At 38.6% G+C, this 22,683-nt stretch overlaps 1 protein-coding gene across 1 annotated transcript in view; it reads left to right on the top strand.

Annotated features, from left to right (window-relative positions):
- AK9 (adenylate kinase 9) overlaps positions 1-22,683 on the top strand; it is a 205,989-nt gene that overhangs the window by 137,882 nt on the left and 45,424 nt on the right. Inside the window, exon 28 of the mRNA XM_053712173.1 lies at positions 8,841-9,059. Coding sequence (XP_053568148.1) covers positions 8,841-9,059 — 219 coding nt within the window. The remainder of the gene's footprint in view (positions 1-8,840; positions 9,060-22,683) is intronic.

Below are 22,683 nucleotides of genomic sequence, written 5' to 3'. Positions count from 1 at the left end.
CTATTTATTATAGGGTTATTGAGGCGGGAGTGAGGCGGATTAGGGGTTAATAACTTTATTATAGTAGCGGTGCGGTCCGCTCGGCAGATTAGGGGTTAATAAGTGTAGGCAGGTGGAGGCGACGTTGAGGGGGGCAGATTAGGGGTTAATAAGTATAATATAGGGGACGGCGGTGTTAGGGGCAGCAGATTAGGGGTACATAAGGATAACGTAGGTAGCGGCGCTTTGCGGTCGGCAGATTAGGGGTTAATTATTGTAGGTAGCTGGCGGCGACGTTGTGGGGGGCAGGTTAGGGGTTAATAAATATAATATAGGGGTCGGCGGTGTTAGGGGCAGCAGATTAGGGGTACATAAGTATAACGTAGGTGGCGGTCGGCAGATTAGGGGTTAAAATGTAATAGAGTGGCGGCGATGTGGGGGGACCTCGGTTTATGGGTGTATAGGTAGTTTATGGGTGTTAGTGTACTTTAGAGCACAGTAGTTAAGAGCTTTATAAACCGGCGTTAGCCCAGAAAGCTCTTAACTACTGACTTTTTTCTGCGGCTGGAGTTTTGTCGTTAGATTTCTAACGCTCACTCCAGACACGACTCTAAATACCGGAGTTAGAAAGATCCCATTGAAAAGATAGGATACGCAATTGACGTAAGGGGATCTGCGGTATGGAAAAGTCGCGGCTGGAAAGTGAGCGTTAGCCCCTTTTCTGACTGACTCCAAATACCGGCGGTAGCCTAAAACCAGCGTTAGGAGCCTCTAACGCTGGTTTTCACGGCTACCGCCAAACTCTAAATCTAGGCCTATGAGAAGATAACACAACAATAATTATCAATCTCATACATTTAGATTATGCAAAGCAATATGTGGAGAAAGCATCTGCAATTTTTTTTTATAAAACTGCTAAGCAAAACAATAAATGCACAAGAGTCTTTGTGAAGTAGTTTAGAGTTACTTGTAATTATAACTTCACCTTTATTTTAATGAAATTTGTGATGCATGTTGGAAAAAAATGCTGCAGTATAAACAAAATAAAGAATAATATGCAATATGAAATTTGTATATTACAAACATCCCAACCTGCAAAAACTAATTTGAGGGAGGTGCCCCCGCGCCCCCGTGCCCCCCTGCCCCAATTCAGAAGTCCTCAGTGCTCTGATTATGAAATAGTTGAAAATGTTATCACAAAAAGTGAGAAGAAGAAAAAAAAGACAAGATGAACCCTGCATGTATAAATATATTGTACAGTCTCCCACAATCTCTATATTGAATATAGAGAGTATGGGAATCTGCACAATATAGAGAGTATGGGAATCTGCACAATATAAAGTTTGGAAGTCTGCACAATATAGAGAGTATGGGAATCTGCACAATATAGAGAGTATTAGAGTCTGCACAATTTAGAGAATATGGGAGTATGCACAAAATAGAGAGTATGGGAATCTGAAAAATATAAAGTTTGGGAGTCTGCACAATATAGAGAGTATGGGAATCTGCACAATATAGAGAGTATTAGAGTCTGCACAATATAGAGAATATGGGAGTATGCACAATATAGAGAGTTTGGGAATCTGCACAATATAAAGTTTGGGAGTCTGCACAATATAGAGAGTATGGGAGTCTGCACAATATAGAGAGTATGGGAGTCTGCCCAATATTGAGAATATGGTAATCTGCCCAATATACAGAGTATGGGAATCTGCACAATATAGAGAGTATGGGAATCTGCACAATATAGAGAGTATTAATGTCTGCACAATATAGAGAGTATGGGAGTATGCACAATATAGAGAATATGGGAGTATGCACAATATAGAGAGTATGGGAATCTGCACAGTATAAAGTTTGTGAGTCTGCCCAATATAGAGAGTATGGGAGTCTGCACAATATAGAGAGTATGGGAGTCTGCAAAATATAGGGAGTATGGGAGTCTGCACAATATAGAGAGTATAGGAATCTGCACAATATAAAGTTTGGGAGTATGCCCAATATAGAGAGTATGGGAGTTTGCACAATATAGAGAGTATGGCAATCTGCACAATATAGAGAGTATTGGAGTCTGCACAATATAGAGAGTATGGGAGTCTGCACAATATAGAGAGTATCGGAGTCTGCACAATATAAGAAAAACTACTGGTCTAAGGTTTCAGATTCTTGCTAATGATGCAAGTTTGTCACAAGTAAAAGTAGAAAAAACTATCGGCTAGATTACGAGTTGTGCATTAGGGTTAAAAAGCAGCGTTGAGAGGTCCCAACGCTGCTTTTTAACGCCCGCTGGTATTACGAGTCTTGAAATGACAGGCTCACCGCTCACTTTTTTGGTCAGACTCAAAAATACCGCAAATCCACTTACGTCAATTGCGTATCCTATATTTTCAATGGGACTTGCATAACGCCAGTATTACGAGTCTTCCAAAAAGTGAGCGGTACAGCCTCTCCTGTCAAGACTGATACCGCATTTAAAAGTCAGTAGTTAAGAGTTTTATGGGCTAACGCCGTAGTATAAAACTCTTAACTAAAGTGCTAAAAAGTACACTAACACCCTTAAACTACCTATTAACCCCTAAACCGAGCCCCCCCCCCCCCCATCGCAAACACTAATAAAAAAATGTAAACAATAATCTGCCGAACTGGACATCGCCGCCACTATAAAAAATATATTAACCCCTAAACCGCCGCCCTCCCGCATCGCAAACACCTAGTTAAATTTTATTAACCCCTAATCTGCCGTCCCTAACATCACCGACACCTACCTACATTTATTAACCCCTATTCTGCTGTCCCCAACGTCGCCGCAACTATATTAAATGTATTAACCCCTAAATCTAAGTCTAACCCTAACCCCCCCTAACTTAAATATAATTTAAATAAATCTAAATAAAATTACTACAATTAACTAAATTATTCCTATTTAAAACTAAATACTTACCTATAAAATAAACCATAAGATAGCTACAATATAACTAATAGTTACATTGTATCTATCTTATGGTTTATTTTTATTTTACAGGCAAGTTTGTATTTATTTTAACTAGGTACAATAGTTACTAAATAGTTATTAACTATTTAATAACTACCTAGTTAAAATAAAGACAAATTTATCTGTAAAATAAAACCTAACCTATGTTACAATTACACCTAACACTACACTATAATTAAATTAATTACCTAAACTAAATAAATGAATTACAATTTAAAAAAATTATCTAAAGTACGGAAAAAAAAACCTAAATTACAGAAAATAATAAAATAATTACAAGTTTTTTAAACTAATTACACCTAATCTAATCCCCCTAATGAAATAAAAAGCCCCCCAAAATAATAATAAAAGGGCCTTTTGTGGGGCATTGCCCCTAAGTAATCAGCTCTTTTACCTGTAAAAAAAAGTACAATACCCCCCCAACATTAAAACCCACCACCCACACACCCAACCCTACTCTAAAACCCACCCAATACCCCCTTAATAAAACCTAACACTAACCCCTTGAAGATCACCCTACCTTGAGAAGTCTTCACCCAACCGGGCCGAAGTCCTCAACGAAGCCGGGCGAAGTGGTCCTCCAGACGGGCAGAAGTCTTCATCCAGGCAGCATCTTCTATCTTCATCCATCATGCGCGGAGCGGCTCCATCTTCAAGACATCCGACATGGAGCATCCTGAAGAATGAAGGTTCCTTTAAATGACGTCATCCAAGATGGTGTCCCTTGAATTCCGGTTGGCTGATAGAATTCTATCAGCCAATCGGAATTAAGGTAGAAAAAATCCTATCGGCTGATGCTATCAGCCAATAGGATTGAGCTTGCATTCTATTGGCTGATCCAATCAGCCAATAGAATGCCAGCTCAATCCTATTGGCTGATTGGATCAGCCAATAGGATTGAACTTCAATCCTATTGGCTGATTGCATCAGCCAACTGTTTTTTTTTTCCCCTTAATTCCAATTGGCTGATAGAATTCTATCAGCCAATCGGAATCAAGGTAGAAAAAATCCTATTGGCTGATGCAATCGGCCAATAGGATTGAGCTCGCATTCTACTGGCTGACCAATCAGCCAATAGAATGCCAGCTCAAACCTATTGGCTGATTGGATCAGCCAATAGGATTGAACTTCAATCCTATTGGCTGATTGCATCATCCAATATGATTTTTTCTACCTTAATTCTGATTGGCTGATAGAATTCTATCAGTCAATCGGAATTCAAGGGACGCCATCTTGGATGACATCATTTAACGGAACCTTCATTCTTCAGTTGGACTTCGTTTGAAGAGGATGCTCCGCGTCGGATGTCTTGAATATGGACCTGCTCCACCCGGATGGATGAAGAGAGAAGATGCCGTCTGGATGAAGACTTCTGCCCGTCTGGAGGACCTCTTCTTCCCTGCTTGGATGAAGACTTCTGCCCATCTGGAGAACCACTTCGCCCGGCTTCGTTGAGGACTTCGGCCCGGTTGGGTGAAGACTTCTCAAGGTAGGGTGATCTTCAAGGGGTTAGTTTAGGTTTTATTAAGGGGGTATTGGGTGGGTTTTAGAGTAGGGTTTGGTGTGTGGGTGGTGGGTTTTAATGTTGGGGGGGTATTGTACTTTTTTTTACAGGTAAAAGAGCTGTTTACTTTAGGGCAATGCCCTGCAAAAGGCCCTTTTAAGGGCTATTTGAATTTAGTAAAGGGTAGGGCTTTTTATTATTTTGGGGGGCTTTTTTATTTTATTAGGGGGATTATATTAGGTGTAATTAGTTTAAAAAACTTATTTTCTGTAATTTAGTGTTTTTTTGTTTTTTGTACTTTAGATAATTGTATTTAATTGTATTTATTTGTATTTAGTTTAGGTAATTAATTTAATTATAGTGTAGTGTTAGGTGTAATTGTAACTTAGGTTAGGATTTATTTTACAGGTAAATTTGACTTTATTTTAACTAGGTAGGTTAATAACTATTGTACCTAGTTAAAATAAATACAAAGTTGCCTGTAAAATAAAAAATAAACCCTAAGCTAGCTACAATTTAACTATTAGTTATATTGTAGCTATCTTAGGGTTTATTTTATAGGTAAGTATTTAGTTTTAAATAGGAATAATTTAGTTAATTGTAGTTATTTTATTTAGATTTATTTAAATTATATTTAAGTTAGGGGGTGTTAGGGTTAGACTTAGGTTTAGGGGTTAAGAACTTTATTATAGTGGTGGCGACGTTGGGGGCGGCAGATTAGGGGTTAATAAGTGTAGGTAGGGGGCGGCGACAATGGGGGCAGCAGATTAGGGGTTAATAAATATAATGTAGGTGTCGGCGATGTTGGGGGCAGCAGATTAGAGGTTCATTAGTATAATGTAGGTGGCGGCGGTGTCCGGAGCGGCAGATTAGGGGTTAATAATATAATATAATATAAAATCGTTTGCCCTGAGGAAACCCCATGACGCTGAGGTCACGTGGGGGGTGAAACGCGCGTCGGCAAGTGACGTATACGGAGCGGATGGCTTGGCCTTGAGACAAACAAGTTTGTTACTTTGTTGCACTTGATGGAAACAAAAGTTGGCGGTCCCATAAAGATACATCAGCTTTACCTTTCGGCACACGTAATTATACGGCTTTTCTGTTAGAAGCAATGCAAACTGTCTTATATGGACGGTATCAATGAAAGGTACTTTGGAAAACTAGAAAGCCTTGGAACTGCCATTTCATTTGCTGTGTGTTCTTGGAAAAATAAAATACGGTTCATAACTTCTTTTTTCACAGGAGAAATCTCAGCATACAGTATAACACTATTTGGTGTATGTTTGCATCCTGTAAAAATTTAAAGTTGCAACTTAACATTTGTATAGTTTGGACCTTGGAGTGAGGGACCTAACATAGATCCTAATTATTTACTTTCATGACACCTGACACTATGTTAATATAGTGGTGCCCTCTGAAAAGGTGTTGTTAGGTACCCTCCGGTCCAAATCTACTATTTTAGAGCATGCTCTATTTATGTGTTTATTATTTTCTTTACCTAAATGTAAGTTTGGTTGAATTATCTAAATTTGCAAATTTTATGATGACACTATTTACTGCACGAAGAGGTGTGTCACACAAACATAGATCCTCATGGTTATCCAAGTTGGCTGATTTGTGCAATTTATTGCATGCCAACCTCTGGTAGAGGTGTTGTCTGTGGTTTAGGTCGCTATATACATAAATAGACATAGGTTATACACTTTAGTCTCAAGATACCTAACATACGCATCCTATGTATTATTTTGTTACAGCTTCTGTGCATAGCTATATGTTATCCATTTACTAAGTTGCTAATCTGTTACATGTTGGTAAGAACAATACTGCACTGTTAAATTTTCTAGACATTTATGTTTAGCTGGGTAAATTGACCCTTAATAAAATTGGATGCTGAAATCCCTGTCTTTCGTGTAGTTATTCAATTTAACACTACACATTTCTCTCCTTAGATTAAAAGTGTTATAGTATTTAAAGGGTCTGCATTCAAATCCTCTATATGAGGTTTAAACCAGGTTAATTACTATACCTGGTGTTTCTCTACAGCCTGACTCCCCTATCTTTGTATATATTTTTAAGTTAATAATATAATGCAGGTGTCGACGATGTCGGGGGCAGCGGATTAGGGGTTAATAAGTGTAAGATATGGGGTGTTTAGACTCAGGGTTCATGTTAGGGTGTTAGGTGTAGACATAAAAGTATTTTCCCCATAGGAATCAATGGGGCTGTGTTAGGAGCTGAACGCTGCTTTTTTGCAGGTGTTAGGTTTGTTTGTTTTCAGCCGGCTCTCCCCCATTGATTCCTATGGGGAAATCGTGCACTAGCATGTTTTGCCAGCTTACCGCTACCATAAGCAGCGCTGGTATTGAGGTGAGATGTGGAGCTAAATTTTAGGTGAGCGGTGAGGGAAAACTGCTTGTTAACGCAAAACTCGTAATCTATGCGTATGAATGTATTTAAAGAGATAGTAAACTCTCTGTAATTACAAGATATTTATGCACTTGTGCAGTAAATTAACATAATAGGTGAGTGTGAAAAATATTTACTGCAACAGGTTTTCAATAGTCAAACTCAAACCACCACTTTCCTTGTTTGGAGAAGCCATGATAAGGTTTGTTACTAGAGTAGACAAAATCTCCATCGATTGGCTTTCAAAGAGATAAGATAACCAGCTGCAAATTAGGGACATACATGTGGCAGGGTTACACTTGAGAAGCCTGCCATGTGCTCTTCCACTTCTTATAAGTGACTTTACAATTTTCTAGGCATGGGTATTCGTTAGCTTTGTTAGCTGCTGAATGCAGACGTAAGTGGCCACGTGAGCTATTTTCGGTACCGGACTGATTGTGTTGAAAGATCACCACACTAAGATCTGTGGAAATCTAGATCTTAGTGTTGTGATCTTTCAAAAGCATAAATCCAGCACTGGAAATAGCCAAAGTCCATGAGTGGCCACCTACTAATGAAGATAATTTACAATTTTCAAACATATATTACAGGGAAAACTGGAAACATAAATAATGAAAGGATACTGAAGAGTTGTTCCTTGAACGCTTAATACTAATACTACATGATTAAAAGTGATCAAATTGTACACACTCTGGGTTTTCTAAAACAAAATACCATGACCTCATTCAAGTGTAAAGGAACGATGCTCATTTAAAATTTTGCTCTCACCGCTAATCTTATAAATTCTTCTTTATGCAACCCTTAAAAGGATACTAAACCCAATTTTTTTTTTCATGATTCAGATAGAGCATGCAATTTTAAGCAACTTTCTAATTTACTTCTATTATCAATTTTTCTTCGTTCTCTTGGTATCTTTATTTGTAAAAGCAGGAATGAAAGCTTTGGAGCCTTTTTTTGGTCCAGAACACTGGATAGCGTTTGCTGATTGGTGGCTACATATAGCCACTAATCAGCAAGTGCTACCTAGGTGCTGAACCTAAAATGGGCCGGCTCCTAAGCGTGTATTCCTGCTTTTCAAATAAAGATACCAAAAGAATGAAGATAATTGGATAATATGAGTAAATTAGAAAGTTGCTTAAAATTGCATGCTCTATCTGAATCATGAAAGAAAATTTGGGGTTTCATATCCCTTGAAAGCACACTAGTCTGAAGCCTGGAACTTTTAGTCTATTTGAAAGCATTTTTTTAGGGTAAGAGGGTACATATTAAAAGGACACCGTTTGTTTCATGAACACTTTGAAAAAAATTGTATTTTTTTAGCAGTTTCATTCCTGTGCTTTGCTAGAATCAGCATAGTTCTTTTATTGTTAATATCAATATTAAAATGCTATCATTTTTTTTCCACTGACTGGCATATCTGGGTGATCTACCCTTTAGTATGAGTGTGTAGCAACTGCTGTTTCATCTGTGTGTCTTTTTCAAGAACAAAATGTTAATAGCATTAATTATTTTTAAAATATTCATATTTACACAGTATAACCAGCAAACTTTAACTGGCAGATGATTAGAATCAGCAGGGTTATTTACATTAGTCCTCCTGTAGACAGAATAGCCTAGGTATTGATATAAAAGTAAAATACATTTAGCAAATGTCATTTTCTTTACATAAGCATAATTTATTGAAGGTGTTTGTGTTACAGATTTGTTTTCCATTTAATCTGGATGACTCAAATGAACCATAAATTCACAGTTCTATTATTTTCAGGTGAATTACTGCTTTCTCTGATCTTTAAATGAGAAATAAATAAGCAGTTTTTATTACATCAACATCTATCAACTTCTCTAAGAGTACTTCAGATTTTGTAATTTTAGATGGAATACATAAAATAATATTCTCTAATACAGTCATTTTAATGTATTTGGCAACGTTTGTGTTTTATTTTTTATTTCTGGCAGGAAGAAGTAGCAAGCTTAATGATACCATGTATTACCGTCAATGGTGGCAGGAAATCCCATATTGTACATTACCAGATCTATGACAAAATTAAGCACCTTGTGGAAGACCGTAAAGGCCTCTTTGAAAAATGTTACCCAGTAAGCTCAGTACTTGCTAGCAAGATGCTCCATCTGTCCTACAAACACCTAAGTGTCTTTGGACGATGGGACCCAGTCAAGGTATAGTAAAAAAAGACAGTGTTCATTTGAAATGATAACATTTGACAGAGTTCATTGAGCAAAAAATCATAAACATTAATAGAAAAAACATAATTTATGTAAGAACTTACCTGATAAATTCATTTCTTTCATATTAGCAAGAGTCCATGAGCTAGTGACGTATGGGATATACATTCCTACCAGGAGGGGCAAAGTTTCCCAAACCTTAAAATGCCTATAAATACACCCCTCACCACACCCACAAATCAGTTTAACGAATAGCCAAGAAGTGGGGTGATAAGGAAAAAGTGCGAAAGCATAAAAAATAAGGAATTGGAATAATTGTGCTTTATACAAAAAAATCATAACCACCACAAAAAAAGGGTGGGCCTCATGGACTCTTGCTAATATGAAAGAAATGAATTTATCAGGTAAGTTCTTACATAAATTATGTTTTCTTTCATGTAATTAGCAAGAGTCCATGAGCTAGTGACGTATGGGATAATGACTACCCAAGATGTGGATCTTTCCACGCAAGAGTCACTAGAGAGGGAGGGATAAAATAAAGACAGCCAATTCCTGCTGAAAATAATCCACACCCAAAATAAAGTTTAATGAAAACATAAGCAGAAGATTCAAACTGAAACCGCTGCCTGAAGTACTTTTCTACCAAAAACTGCTTCAGAAGAAGAAAACACATCAAAATGGTAGAATTTAGTAAAAGTATGCAAAGAGGACCAAGTTGCTGCTTTGCAAATCTGATCAACCGAAGCTTCATTCCTAAATGCCCAGGAAGTAGAAACTGACCTAGTAGAATGAGCTGTAATCCTTCGAGGCGGAGTTTTACCCGACTCGACATAGGCATGATGAAATAAAGATTTCAACCAAGATGCCAAAGAAATGGCAGAAGCTTTCTGGCCTTTTCTAGAACCGGAAAAGATGACAAATAGACTAGAAGTCTTTCGGAAAGACTTAGTAGCTTCAACATAATATTACAAAGCTCTAACAGCATCCAAAGAATGCAATGATTTCTCCTTAGAATTCATAGGATTAGGACATAATGAAGGAACCACAATTTCTCTACTAATGTTGTTAGAATTCACAACCTTAGGTAAAAAATTAAAAAGAAGTTTGCAGCACCGCCTTATCCTGATGAAAAATCAGAAAAGGAGACTCACAAGAAAGAGCAGATAATTCAGAGACTCTTCTGGCAGAAGAGATGGCCAAAAGAAACAAAACTTTCCAAGAAAGTAATTTAATGACCAAAGAATGCATGGGTTCAAAAGGAGGAGCTTGAAGAGCCCCCAGAACCAAATTCAAACTCCAAGGAGGAGAAATTGACTTAATGACAGGTTTTATACGAACCAAAGCTTGTACAAAACAATGAATATCAGGAAGATTAGCAATCTTTCTGTGAAAAAGAACAGAAAGAGCAGAGATTTGTCCTTTCAAGGAACTTGCGGACAAACCTTTATCTAAACCATCCTGAAGAAACTGTAAAATTCTCGGTATTCTAAAAGAATGCCAAGAAAAATGATGAGAAACACACCAAGAAATATAAGTCTTCCAGACTCTATAATATATCTCTCTAGATACAGATTTACGAGCCTGTCACATAGAATTAATCACAGAGTCAGAGAAACCTCTTTGACCAAGAATCAAGCGTTCAAACTCCATACCTTAAAATTTAAGGATTTGAGATCCTGATGGAAGAAAGGACCTTGCGACAGAAGGTCTGGTCTTAACGGAAGAGTCCACAGCTGGCAAGAGGCCATCCGGACAAGATCCGCATACCAAAACCTGTGAGGCCATGATGGAGCTACCAGCAGGACAAACGAACATTCCTTCAGAATCTTGGAGAATACTCTTGGAAGAAGAACTAGAGGCGGAAAGATATAGGCAGGATGATACTTCCAAGGAAGTGATAATGCATCCACTGCCTCCGCCTGAGGATCCCGGGATCTGGACAGATACCTGGGAAGTTTCTTGTTTAGATGAGAAGCCATCAGATCTATTTCTGGGAGTTCCCACATTTGAACAATCTGAAGAAATACCTCTGGGTGAAGAGACCATTCGCCCGGATGCAACGTTTGGCGACTGAGATAATCCGCTTCCCAATTGTCTATACCTGGGATATGAACCGCAGAGATTAGACAGGAGCTGGATTCCGTCCAAACCAAAATTCGAGATACTTCTTTCATAGCCAGAGGACTGTGAGTCCCTCCTTGATGATTGATGTATGCCACAGTTGTGACATTGTCTATATGAAAACAAATGAACAACTCTCTCTTCAGAAGAGGCCAAGACTGAAGAGCTCTGAAAATTGCACGGAGTTCCAAAATATTGATCGGTAATCTCACCTCCTGAGATTCCCAAACCCCTTGTGCCGTCAGAGACCCCCACACAGCTCCCCAACCTGTAAGACTTGCATCTGTTGAGATTATAGTCCAGGTCGGAAGAACAAAGAAGCCCCCTGAACTAAACGATGGTGATCTGTCCACCATGTCAGAGAGTGTCGTATAATCGGTTTAAAGATATTATTTGAGATATCTTTGTGTAATCCCTGCACCATTGGTTCAGCATACAGAGCTGAAGAGGTCGCATGTGAAAACGAGCAAAGGAGATTGCGTCCGATGCAGCAGTCATAAGACCTAAAATTTCCATGCATAAGGCTACCAAAGGGAATGATTGTGACTGAAGGTTTTGACAAGCTGATATCAATGTTAGACTTCTCTTGTCTGACAAAGACAGAGTCATAGACACTGAATCTATCTGGAAACCTAAAAAGGTTACCCTTGTCTGAGGAATCAATGAACTTTTTGGTAAATTGATCCTCCAACCATGATCTTGAAGAAACAACACAAGTCGATTCGTATGAGATTCTGCGAAATGTGAAGACTGAGCAAGTACCAAGATATCGTCCAAAATAAGGAAATACCAATACCCTGTTCTCTGATTACAGACAGAAGGGCACCGAGAACCTTTGAAAAAATTCTTGGAGCTGATGCTAGGCCAAACGGTAGAGCCACAAAACTGGTAATGCTTGTCTAAAAAGAGAATCTCAGAAACTAAAAGTGATCTGGATGAATCGGAATATGCAGATATGCATCCTGTAAATCTATTGTAGACATATAATGCCCTTGCTAAACAAAAGGCAGGATAGTCCTACAGTTACCATCTTGAATGTTGGTATCCTTACATAACGATTCAATATTGATAGATCCGGAACTGGTCTGAAGGAATTGACCTTCTTTGGTACAATGAAGAGATAGAATAAAACCCCAGCCCCTGTTCCAGAACTGGAACTGGCATAATTACTCCAGCCAACTCTAGATCTGAAACACATTTCAGAAATGCTGAGCCTTTGCTGGGTTTACTGGGACACGGGAAAGAAAAAAAATCTCTTTGCAGGAGGCCTTAACTTGAAGCCAATTCTGTACCTTTCTGAAACAATGTTCTGAAACCAGAGATTGTGAACGGAATTGATCCAAATTTCTTTGAAGAAAACGTAATCTGCCCCATACCAGCTGAGCTGGAATGAGGGCCGCACCTTCATGGGTACTTAGGAGCTGGCTTTGGGTTTCTATAAGGCTTGGATATATTCCAAACTGGAAATGGTTTCCAAACTGATACCGCTCCTGAGGATGAAGGATCAGGCTTTTGTTCCTTGTTGTGAGGAAAGGAACGAAAACGATTATTAGACCTAAATTTACCTTTAGATTTTTTATCCTTTGGTAAAAAAGTTCCCTTCCCTCCAGTAACAGTTGAGATAATAGAATCCAACTGAGAACCGAATAATTTATTACCCTGGAAAGAAAGGGATAGCAAAGTTGACTTAGAAGACATATCAGCATTCCAAGTTTTAAGCCATAAAGCTCTTCTAGCTAAAATAGCTAGAGACATATACCTGACATCAACTCTAATGATATCAAAGATGGTATCACAAATAAAATTATTAGCATGTTATAGAATAATAATAATGCTATAAGAATTATGATCTGTTACTTGTTGCGCTAAAGCTTCTAACCAAAAAGTTGAAGCTGCAGCAACATCCGCTAAAAATATAGCAGGAGTAGAGACAGCCCCATTAACCTTAGGGATTTTGTCCCAAAACTCTAATCTGTCAGATGGCACAGGATATAATTGCTTAAAACGTTTTAGAAGGAGTAAATGAATTACCCAAATTATTCCATTCCCTGGAAATTACTTCAGAAATAGCATCAGGGAGAGAAAACACTTCTGGAATAACTACAGGAGATTTAAAAACCTTATTTAAACGTTTAGATTTAGTATCAAGAGGACCAGAATCCTCTATTTCTAATGCAATTAATACTTCTTTAAGTAAAGAACGAATAAATTCCATCTTGAACAAATACGAAGATTTATCAGCATCAACCTCTGAGACAGAAACCTCTGAACCAGAAGAACCATTATCAGTATCAGAATGATGATGTTCATTTAAAAATTCATCTGAAAGGGGGGCGGAGCTTGGTGAGCTGCAGAGCAGACGTGCTGACACAGAGCTCGTGAACAAAAAGCCTTCTAAAGTATTATTTGCAACGTTAATAAGCGCTAAAATACCAACGATACCATTGGAGAAGTATCTGAGAGCCCATAGATAACCTTCTTGGGAGGTATTTTTATTGCAAGAGAGGATCCGGAGACAAGCCGATCCGGAGTACCGGAGGAGGTGACAGGAAAGTCCGGGGCTTCGGCCTATACCGGCATCTGAGACAACATAAGAACGGATCGCCTAAAAGAACAGTGGCATATCAATCCGGTTGTAACCGGAACGAGTGAGAAGACTCTACCCAAGTAATCAAATCACAGAGAGAGGGTAAGACATTTTACTCCTTCACACACCCGATAATACTTATCTCAGACTGCGGCCTGCACGTTACAGCACAGGGCATTGCGATGCACATAGACTTTGGCTAACATAAAGATATTGCATTAAGGACATTATTGGGAAAGAACGATTTATGCAGGTATCAACTTCCATATAAGGGCTCTCACAGTTAGCGCTGACAGCTTGGAAATATATAAGTAAAGAGGCCTGCATTGAGGAAGACTTAGCAGGCGGGAAAAGTCGCCATTTTTAGCAACAAGACCTAATGTGAGTGCAACCTTCCTTATGTATGGACAGTCTCCTTACAAGGCTCCCTATCTCCAAACTCTATACCTGGGCTGTGAAACTCTGTAGCAGCGGCTTGGGAATATTTATAGAGAATTTGCAGGAGCCTTTAGGTCATCTGACAAGAGAGACCACTTAACATACCTATCTCACCTCCTTAAAAGCACAATGTGATAGAGACTGCAATCTTAACATCTATTTTGCCTGACAATGGATTCATATGTACCCTGCAAATAGAGGGTTCCTATCAACATGAGCGTATAACCCTAAAAAGTCCCTATAAATCCTAAGAGTAAACAAGCGCAAGACATACTGAACACCTAGGTTCCCCACAACCGAAAACCCCAAACAAGAGACACCCTCTATCAAACTTCTCAAAATGAAGAATAAATCACAAACAGTAAAGGAATGCCTATCGAGATCTCAATCTAAACAAAAAGGTATAGATAAAGGTAATTCTCCTGTGGCACCTAGTTCACCAACACAGAGCACTGAGAAACCTGGGGAACCCAGAACAGAGGAAACCAACAAAGAGCTTCTATCCCAAATTAAGTCTTTGTTTCAAGAAGAATTTAAAATGGCTCTAGCTGAGATCAAACAAGACCTCAGAGAGATAGGTGGGAGAACTGCTGATTTGGAAGAAAAACTGGACAGTGTGACCAAAGAAATCCCCATCCTCAGAAACTCGATACAAGATAACTCTGCATATGTCCATAGACTCGAAGAGCAGATAGAAGATCTGGAAAACAGATCACGCAGATCTAACCTAAGAATCCGAAATCTTCCAGAGACTTATAGTAATCTAGAGGAAACAGTTACTGAGCTATTTGTACAATTAGTTCCAGATATAGAACCAACCATGCTGTTGATGGACAGGGTCCATAGGGCTCTCACAAGACCACAACAAAATGCCAACAGGGATGTCATCTTAAAACTACATTACTATCACGTTAAAGAACGGATTTTGAAAGCTGCAAGAGACAAAAGGTGTATAGAATTTGAAGGACATAATATCCAAATCTACACGGATCTTGCTCCAATTACACTCAGGAAAAGAAGGGATTTGAAACCCATCACTGCCGCTCTCACAAAGGAACATTTAAAATACAGATGGAACTTTCCCTTCAAATTAACCTTCACACACCAGAATGGTAATTACAGCTGTACCACCCTAGAGGAAGGAAAGGCTCTATTAGACCGACTACAAATTCAAAATGACATTACTATTACTCCCGCAAGTTCAGTTCCTCCTAGAAAAGCTTTTCAAAAAGAATGGACACCAGTCGGGAGGAATGGAAAAGCAAAGAAACAGAAGATTACCCCTACTAAAGATCTAGAGGAAGAAGATTCCGACGAAGCTACTGACTCACCAACATGAGACCAATGCTAATATAAGCAGCTGTGAGTCTCTCAGGACTAAATCTCAAGATGTAAGGTCTATCCCATTGAATTGGGACAAGGCCTACATAGTATTGTTTTTCTGTGTCAGACTCATTATTATTGGGTTTTGTGTTCAAGTTGTTTTATTAACCAGTTCTAGGTTATAATGTTCATAAGTTAAGTCCCTGAGGCATAACTCGCTAAGGTGAGGTACAGCCCCCTTCCCAGCTCCCCGCTCCCCTCAGCTAAGTCCTGCCCCTACGAGGCTCCTACGCTACAATTTTAGATAAGAGTCATTACTGGCCCCTCTCACCCTTAATTACCAATCTACCTCAAAAGGGACCTCAGGGATTTATACCCTCTAACCCTCACTAGAACATTGGATCATACTGTTCAATGTCATCTGTTACACAAATAATATATACTCTTAGGATATGTTCAATACCCCCCCTCACCCAGACCCCCCCTTTTGTCTCCCCCCTCCTCCCCCTCCCTCTCCCACGCTCATGTTAAGCACCTGATCAGGTAGAATAAGATGTAACACTTATATGATAAGTCATGCATAAGTCTTTATCTCTAACATTTATTTATGTTTTATTTATGTTTCAATTTTGGTCACTAATCCTTCGGTCACTTCTTTATGGTGAGTTGGTTCAGAAAGTTGTTGTTGATTTTGTGAAGCCTGAAGAATCAATGTATGTTTTGCTAAACCTCTTTTCTGTCATTCATGAAGGCGTGATTACAACTCCTCTACTGAGGCTGAGCTCGGCCTGGTCCATGAAACCCCTCCTCCAATCCAGAGAGACCACGATCCTCCTCTCACAGACTCACAGGTACTTTTCTAAAGCAGTCCTCCCCGACACTACAACATGCCCATAAAAATAATATCACATAACGTCAGAGGGCTTAATTCTGACATCAAAAGGAAAAAAGCAATCATGGAATACAAGGCACTGGGGGCTAAGATAATAATGTTGCAGGAAACACATTTCACATCAGCTTATACGCCCACTTACTGGGATAAGGCATACCCCACGCAATTTCATGCTATAGGCCCAAAAAAAAAATGCGGAGTTTCCATTTTAATTCACTCATCCCTTAATTTCCAAGAAGAATCGGTAATAAGAGACAAAGAAGGGAGATATCTAATAATACAAGGCTCGATACAAAACACCCCACTCCTATTAGTTAACGTGTATGCCCCCAATGAATCACAGGCTAACTTTATCTCTAAACTAAGCAAGCACCTAACCCTATGGAAAAGATATAAAACTATAGTAGGAGGTGATTTCAATATCACTATGAATGACAAAATCGACAGATCCTCACAAGCACACACATCTCACAACACACCCACAAAACCGAGTAGAATCTTATTAGACTTTACATTAGATCACAACTTAATAGATTGCTGGCGAGCCCGGAATAGGGATGCTAGAGACTACACATACTATTCTCCTATGCACTCCTCACAGTCAAGAATAGACTATATCTTAGTAAGTCAAATTTTAGTACCATTGCTTAATGACGCGTCAATCACAAACTGCTCCTGGTCCGACCACTCCATAATGGAAATCACTCTAGCAGGATTGATTAATCCACATAGGACTAAATCTTGGACCCTAAATGCATCCCTGCTCAGGGAAGGGCCGGAACTAGAAAAGTTAAAACAGCAAATAGTTGAATTTATTACCATTAACAATAATTCCACACAAAACCCTACCCTTGAATGGGGAGCATTGAAGGCTTACACACGAGGCTTACTCATGGCCGAATCTAGAAGACAAAATAAGCTCAGAGAAACTAAAACACTAGAATTAAAAGCAGAAACTAACAGGCTGAGATCACAACTCGGGCTTAATCCCTCCCGATCTTTAGTCAATCAGCTTAAAGCCAAAAATGCAGAACTAGACTCACTTCTAAACAAAGAGGCAGCTAGATCAATAAAAATAGTGGACACCCAATATTATATCTACGGCAATAAGCCGGACCGAATGCTAGCTAACAAACTGAAAGATATAGTGAAAACCACGACAGTCCCACAGATACAAGCCCCAAATAACAAGACCACCAATGACCCTCAAGACATAGCAAACTTGTTCGCAGACTACTATGGTAAACTATATAACTTATCAACAACACATACAGAGAGAAACAGAGCCCTCGATCTATTATCTTTTCTTGGAGATAGCACTCTACCAACCATCACCACAGACGAGCTTGACTCCCTAAATAAACCCATAACCCCAGAAGAGATAATACTCAATATAAAGAACCTCAAACGATCCAAAGCCCCAGGACCCGATGGCTTTCCTGCCATATTCTACAAAATATTACACCCTATCTTAGTACCCCAACTAGTTAAAGTTTTTAATGCTATGATGCAAGGTAAGGAAATCCCCAGAGAGATGTTGATGGCTCGAATCACAGTGATCCCAAAACCGGGTAAAAACAAGCAACATTGCCAAAACTACAGGCCCATCTCCCTTATCAATCAGGACATTAAACTATTTACCAAAATTTTAGCAAACCGATTCAACCCACTTCTTACTAAATTTATCCACCCAGACCAAGTAGGTTTTATCACGCAAAGAGAAGCCCCAGATAACACGAGGAAAATTATCAATTTGATTAATATAGCCACGATTGAAAGAGTGCCTTCTCTGTTTCTCTCGTTGGATGCAGAGAAGGCATTCGATAGAATTAACTGGGACTATATGTTTGCGGTTCTAGAAAAAGTAGGCATCACAGGTCCTTTCTACGATGCCATCAAAACATTATACTCACACCCAACAGCTTATGTCAAATTGTCAGGCTACCAATCGAACCCCATACATGTTAATAATGGAACCAGACAAGGCTGCCCACTGTCCCCGCTTTTATTCGCCTTAAGCATAGAACCACTAGCTATCAAGATAAGGGAAAACCAGGATATTTCTGGTATACAGGTAGGCCAAACAGAACATAAGATCTCCCTATTTGCCGACGACATAATCCTGACATTGACTAAACCCTTACTCTCCCTCCCTCCAGTTTATAAATTAATACAACAATTTGGATCCCTTTCGGGATATAAAATAAATGACGAGAAATGCGAAGCCCTTGGAGTCGGTATCCCAAACCACACTAAAAAATTAATGGAACTTAACTTTTCATTTAAATGGCCAAAGAAGTCCATTAAATATTTAGGAATCAACTTATCTAATAACATATACTCTCTATACCACCTAAACTACCTTCCTATGTTTAAAAACATTAGAGCTTTAATTACAAAATGGATGAAACTCAAAATCTCATTCTATGGAAGAATTATCTCGACTAAGATGTCCTTATTACCTAAGTTACTCTACTTATTCCGCTCCCTACCCATATCTCTCCCCTTATCAGACCTGCAAAAACTCCAGAAGGACATCTTAAAATTTGTGTGGCAGGGTAAAAGAGCAAGAATCAATAAGAAACTTATGTGTACTACTAAGGGAGATGGGGGGATAGGTCTCCCAAATCTAATATCGTATTATTATTCGGCCCGCACTGCCCAAACCCTACACTGGTTCAATATCAACAATAATTCACAATGGGTAAATATTGAATCAAGTGTTATGAACACCATTCCATTATCTAACCTCTTATGGACACCTGACACCACATCGACTACCAAAAGATGCGAATATATCACAATCCAACACACCCTACACATTTGGAAAACATTAAACTCTAAATTCCCCTTACTCAATAGGAGATCTATGATCACCCCTTTGATAACTAATAATACCTCTTTTGATAAAACCACTCAGCAAAAATGGCGTAATAGAGGACTCTATAGAATTGCAGATATATATAAAGAAGGTAGGATGATTACATATGAACAATATCAGGCTCTAGATCACGAAGACAAGAATATTTGGTATCACTACCTACAATTAAAATCTAGAGCACAGCAAGTCTTAGGGGGGGAGAGGGTCCCAACAAATACCACACTAGAGAAGCTCTGCCTAACGGATCATCAAATCAGAGGGGGCATATCCACCTTGTACACTCTATTCAACAGCGAACCTCAAGACAGTAAACCACCTATAATGCTAAAATGGGAAAATGACACAGGGAAAACTTGGTCAGTTAAGACGTGGAGAGAGACCTTAGCTAATGGCTTATCTTTCTCGCAAAACGCGACCCTTAGGGAAAACTTCCTTAAGGTAGCTTTCAGATGGTACCTATTCCCAACTAGATCAGGAAATGGAGGAGACCCATCATCCAACCTCTGTTACAGAGGCTGTGGCGAACTTGGGACATACCCACATATGTGGTGGGAATGCAGAAGCGTTAGAGAAACCTGGAACCATACATCTGCTCTCCTGAGCGATATCTTCCAAAAACCAATCATCTTGACTATGGAACAGGCTTTACTCCACTTTCCGATCCCTGGCATATCTAAGTATAATAATAAGTTAGCTAGGTGGATATGTACAATTGTTAGACTAGGCATAGCCCAATTTTGGAAAGAAACTCCCCCTAGTTTTGAAAGGATAAAACAAAAGATGATATTCCATTTCGATATGGCGAGCTCCACAGCAGAATATCTAGATGACAAAAAACCATTCCTTCAACAATGGGAACCCTTCATACATTACTATGAAGCCATGAGGAGAGGGGGAGGGGCGGAAGTGGACCGGGCTGAACAAAGCATTTCAGAAACAACACCATTAACCCCCTTGGGGGTGTAGAGACACCTTTAGAATCTGTTAATTATATTACATGGGAATGTAGAGCTTTTTCAATGTACCGAATGACCTCTAAACGCTGAGATTTGTGACCAATGTTTATTGTTTATTGTATATATGAAAATTTTTGAATAAAATATTTTCAACATAAAAATTCATCTGAAAAAAAGAGAAGTTTTAAAAGACTTTTATGTATACTAGAAGGAGAAATAACAGACATAGCCTTCTTAATGGATTTAAAAATAAAATCTCTTATGTTATCAGGAACACTCTGAGAATTAGATGTTGACGGAACAGCAACAGGTAATGTAACAGTACTAAAGGAAATTTTATCTGCATTAACAAGTTTGTCATGACATTCAATACAAACAACAGCTGGAGAAACAGATACCAAAAGTTTATAGCAGATACACTTAGCTTGGTAGCTCCAGCACCGGGCAGCGATTTTCCTGAAGTATCTTCTGACTCAGTTGCAACATGGAACATCTTGCAATATGTAATAGAAAAAACAACATATAAAGCAAAATTGATCAAATTCCTTAAATGACAGTTTCAGGAATTGGAAAAAAATGCCAGTGAACAAGCTTCTAGCAACCAGAAGCAATAAATAATGAGACTTAAATAATGTGGAGACAAAAATGACGGCCATATTTTTTAGCACCAAATAAGACGCCCACATTATTTGGCGCCTAAATGCTTTTGGCGCCAAAAATGACGCCACATCCGGAACGCCGACACTTTTGACGCAAAAAAACGTCAAAAAATGACGCAACTTCCGGCGACACGTATGACGCCGGAAACAGAAAAAAAATTTGCGCCAAAAAAGTCCGCAATAAAATGAAGCATTTTCAGCCCCCGCGAGCCTAACAGCCCACAGGAAAAAAGTCAAATTTTTTAAGGTAAGAAAAAATGATTGATTCAAATGCATTATCCCAAATATGAAACTGACTGTCTGAAAATAAGGAATGTTGAACATCCTGAGTCAAGGCAAATAAATGTTTGAATACATAGATTTAGAACTTTATAAAAAAAAGTGCCTAACCATAGCTTAGAGTGTCACAGAAAATAAGCTTACTTACTTACCCCAGGACACTCATCTACATGTTGTAGAAAGCCAAACCAGTACTGAAACGAAAATCAGCAGAGGTAATGGTATATATATATAAGAGTATTTGCCCCCTCATATGCGAACATTTATCTTGGATATTTTGAGATTTTCAAGATATTTGGGGAACTAAATGACTACAAAGATAATGTTCTATTTTACACGAGATTTATCGACGATATCCTTGTAGTATGGCAAGGTGATACCAAACAGCTAGAGAACTTTGTCAAGATTCTCAATGACAACAGCATGAATTTAAAATTTACATACACTTGGCATAGAGACAGTATCACTTTTCTTGATGTACAGATAAAAATAGATACCATTAACAATGTTTTATATACAGAAACATACAGAAAAGATATTTCAGGGAATACCATTCTGCGATCAGACTCTCACCATCCTACACATCTAAAAAGAGCAATCCCAAAGGGACAATTTATGAGATTGCACAGAAATTGTAGCAATCTCAGGGACTATAACACCCATGCAGAAGATCTAAAAAATAGACTAATTAAGAGAGGATATAAAGAGAAAGCCCTTATAGAAACCATTGAACTGGTTAGATCAATGGATAGGGCTGAACTACTCAGTGATAAACAAAGAGAAGGAAGAGTCAATAATAATCAACTTGTCTTTTCAACAAAATACAGTAACCAGTACCATAAAATTTGTAAAATTGTAGAAAGGTACCTTCCCATGCTAAGTAAAGAACCATCTTTAACAAACATAACAACAGAAGGTGTAAAATTTGTATCAAGACGAGCCAAGACCATAGACAACTATGTAAAAAGAAATTTTGCAAAAAATACAATGGGATCCACACGCAATTGGCTAACTAAAAAGAATGGGACCTTCAAATGTGGTGTAAGACCGTGCAAAAGTTGCAACCATGTAAAATTGGGAGAAATCTTCCACTCGAACATTACAAAACAAGAATTCAGGATATTTCAGTATTTAACATGTACATCAAAGTATGTAGTTTATCTTATCTCCTGTAAACTATGTGGATGTCAGTATACAGGTAGAACTATTAGACCCCTAAAAGACCGAATTCGAGAGCATTTGCTTTCCTTAGAGTCTTTTGAACCAAAAACACCAGTTGCTGAACATTTTTCCAGACATAGACCAGGCCATACATTCGATGAAGACTCATTGAAATATGTCCTATCTTTGTTTGAATTTCAAGCAATAGATTGTGTCACAAAACAAATTACAGGAGGGGACAGATTAGCATATCTAAATAAAAAGGAAGCTTTTTGGATACATAAACTCCAAACAGGCTTCCCAAAAGGTATGAACAAAATA

This window comes from Bombina bombina, chromosome 4 (genome assembly GCF_027579735.1).
Source record: "Bombina bombina isolate aBomBom1 chromosome 4, aBomBom1.pri, whole genome shotgun sequence".
NCBI lineage: Eukaryota > Metazoa > Chordata > Amphibia > Anura > Bombinatoridae > Bombina > Bombina bombina.
This window is presented reverse-complemented; position numbering and strand designations above follow the sequence as displayed.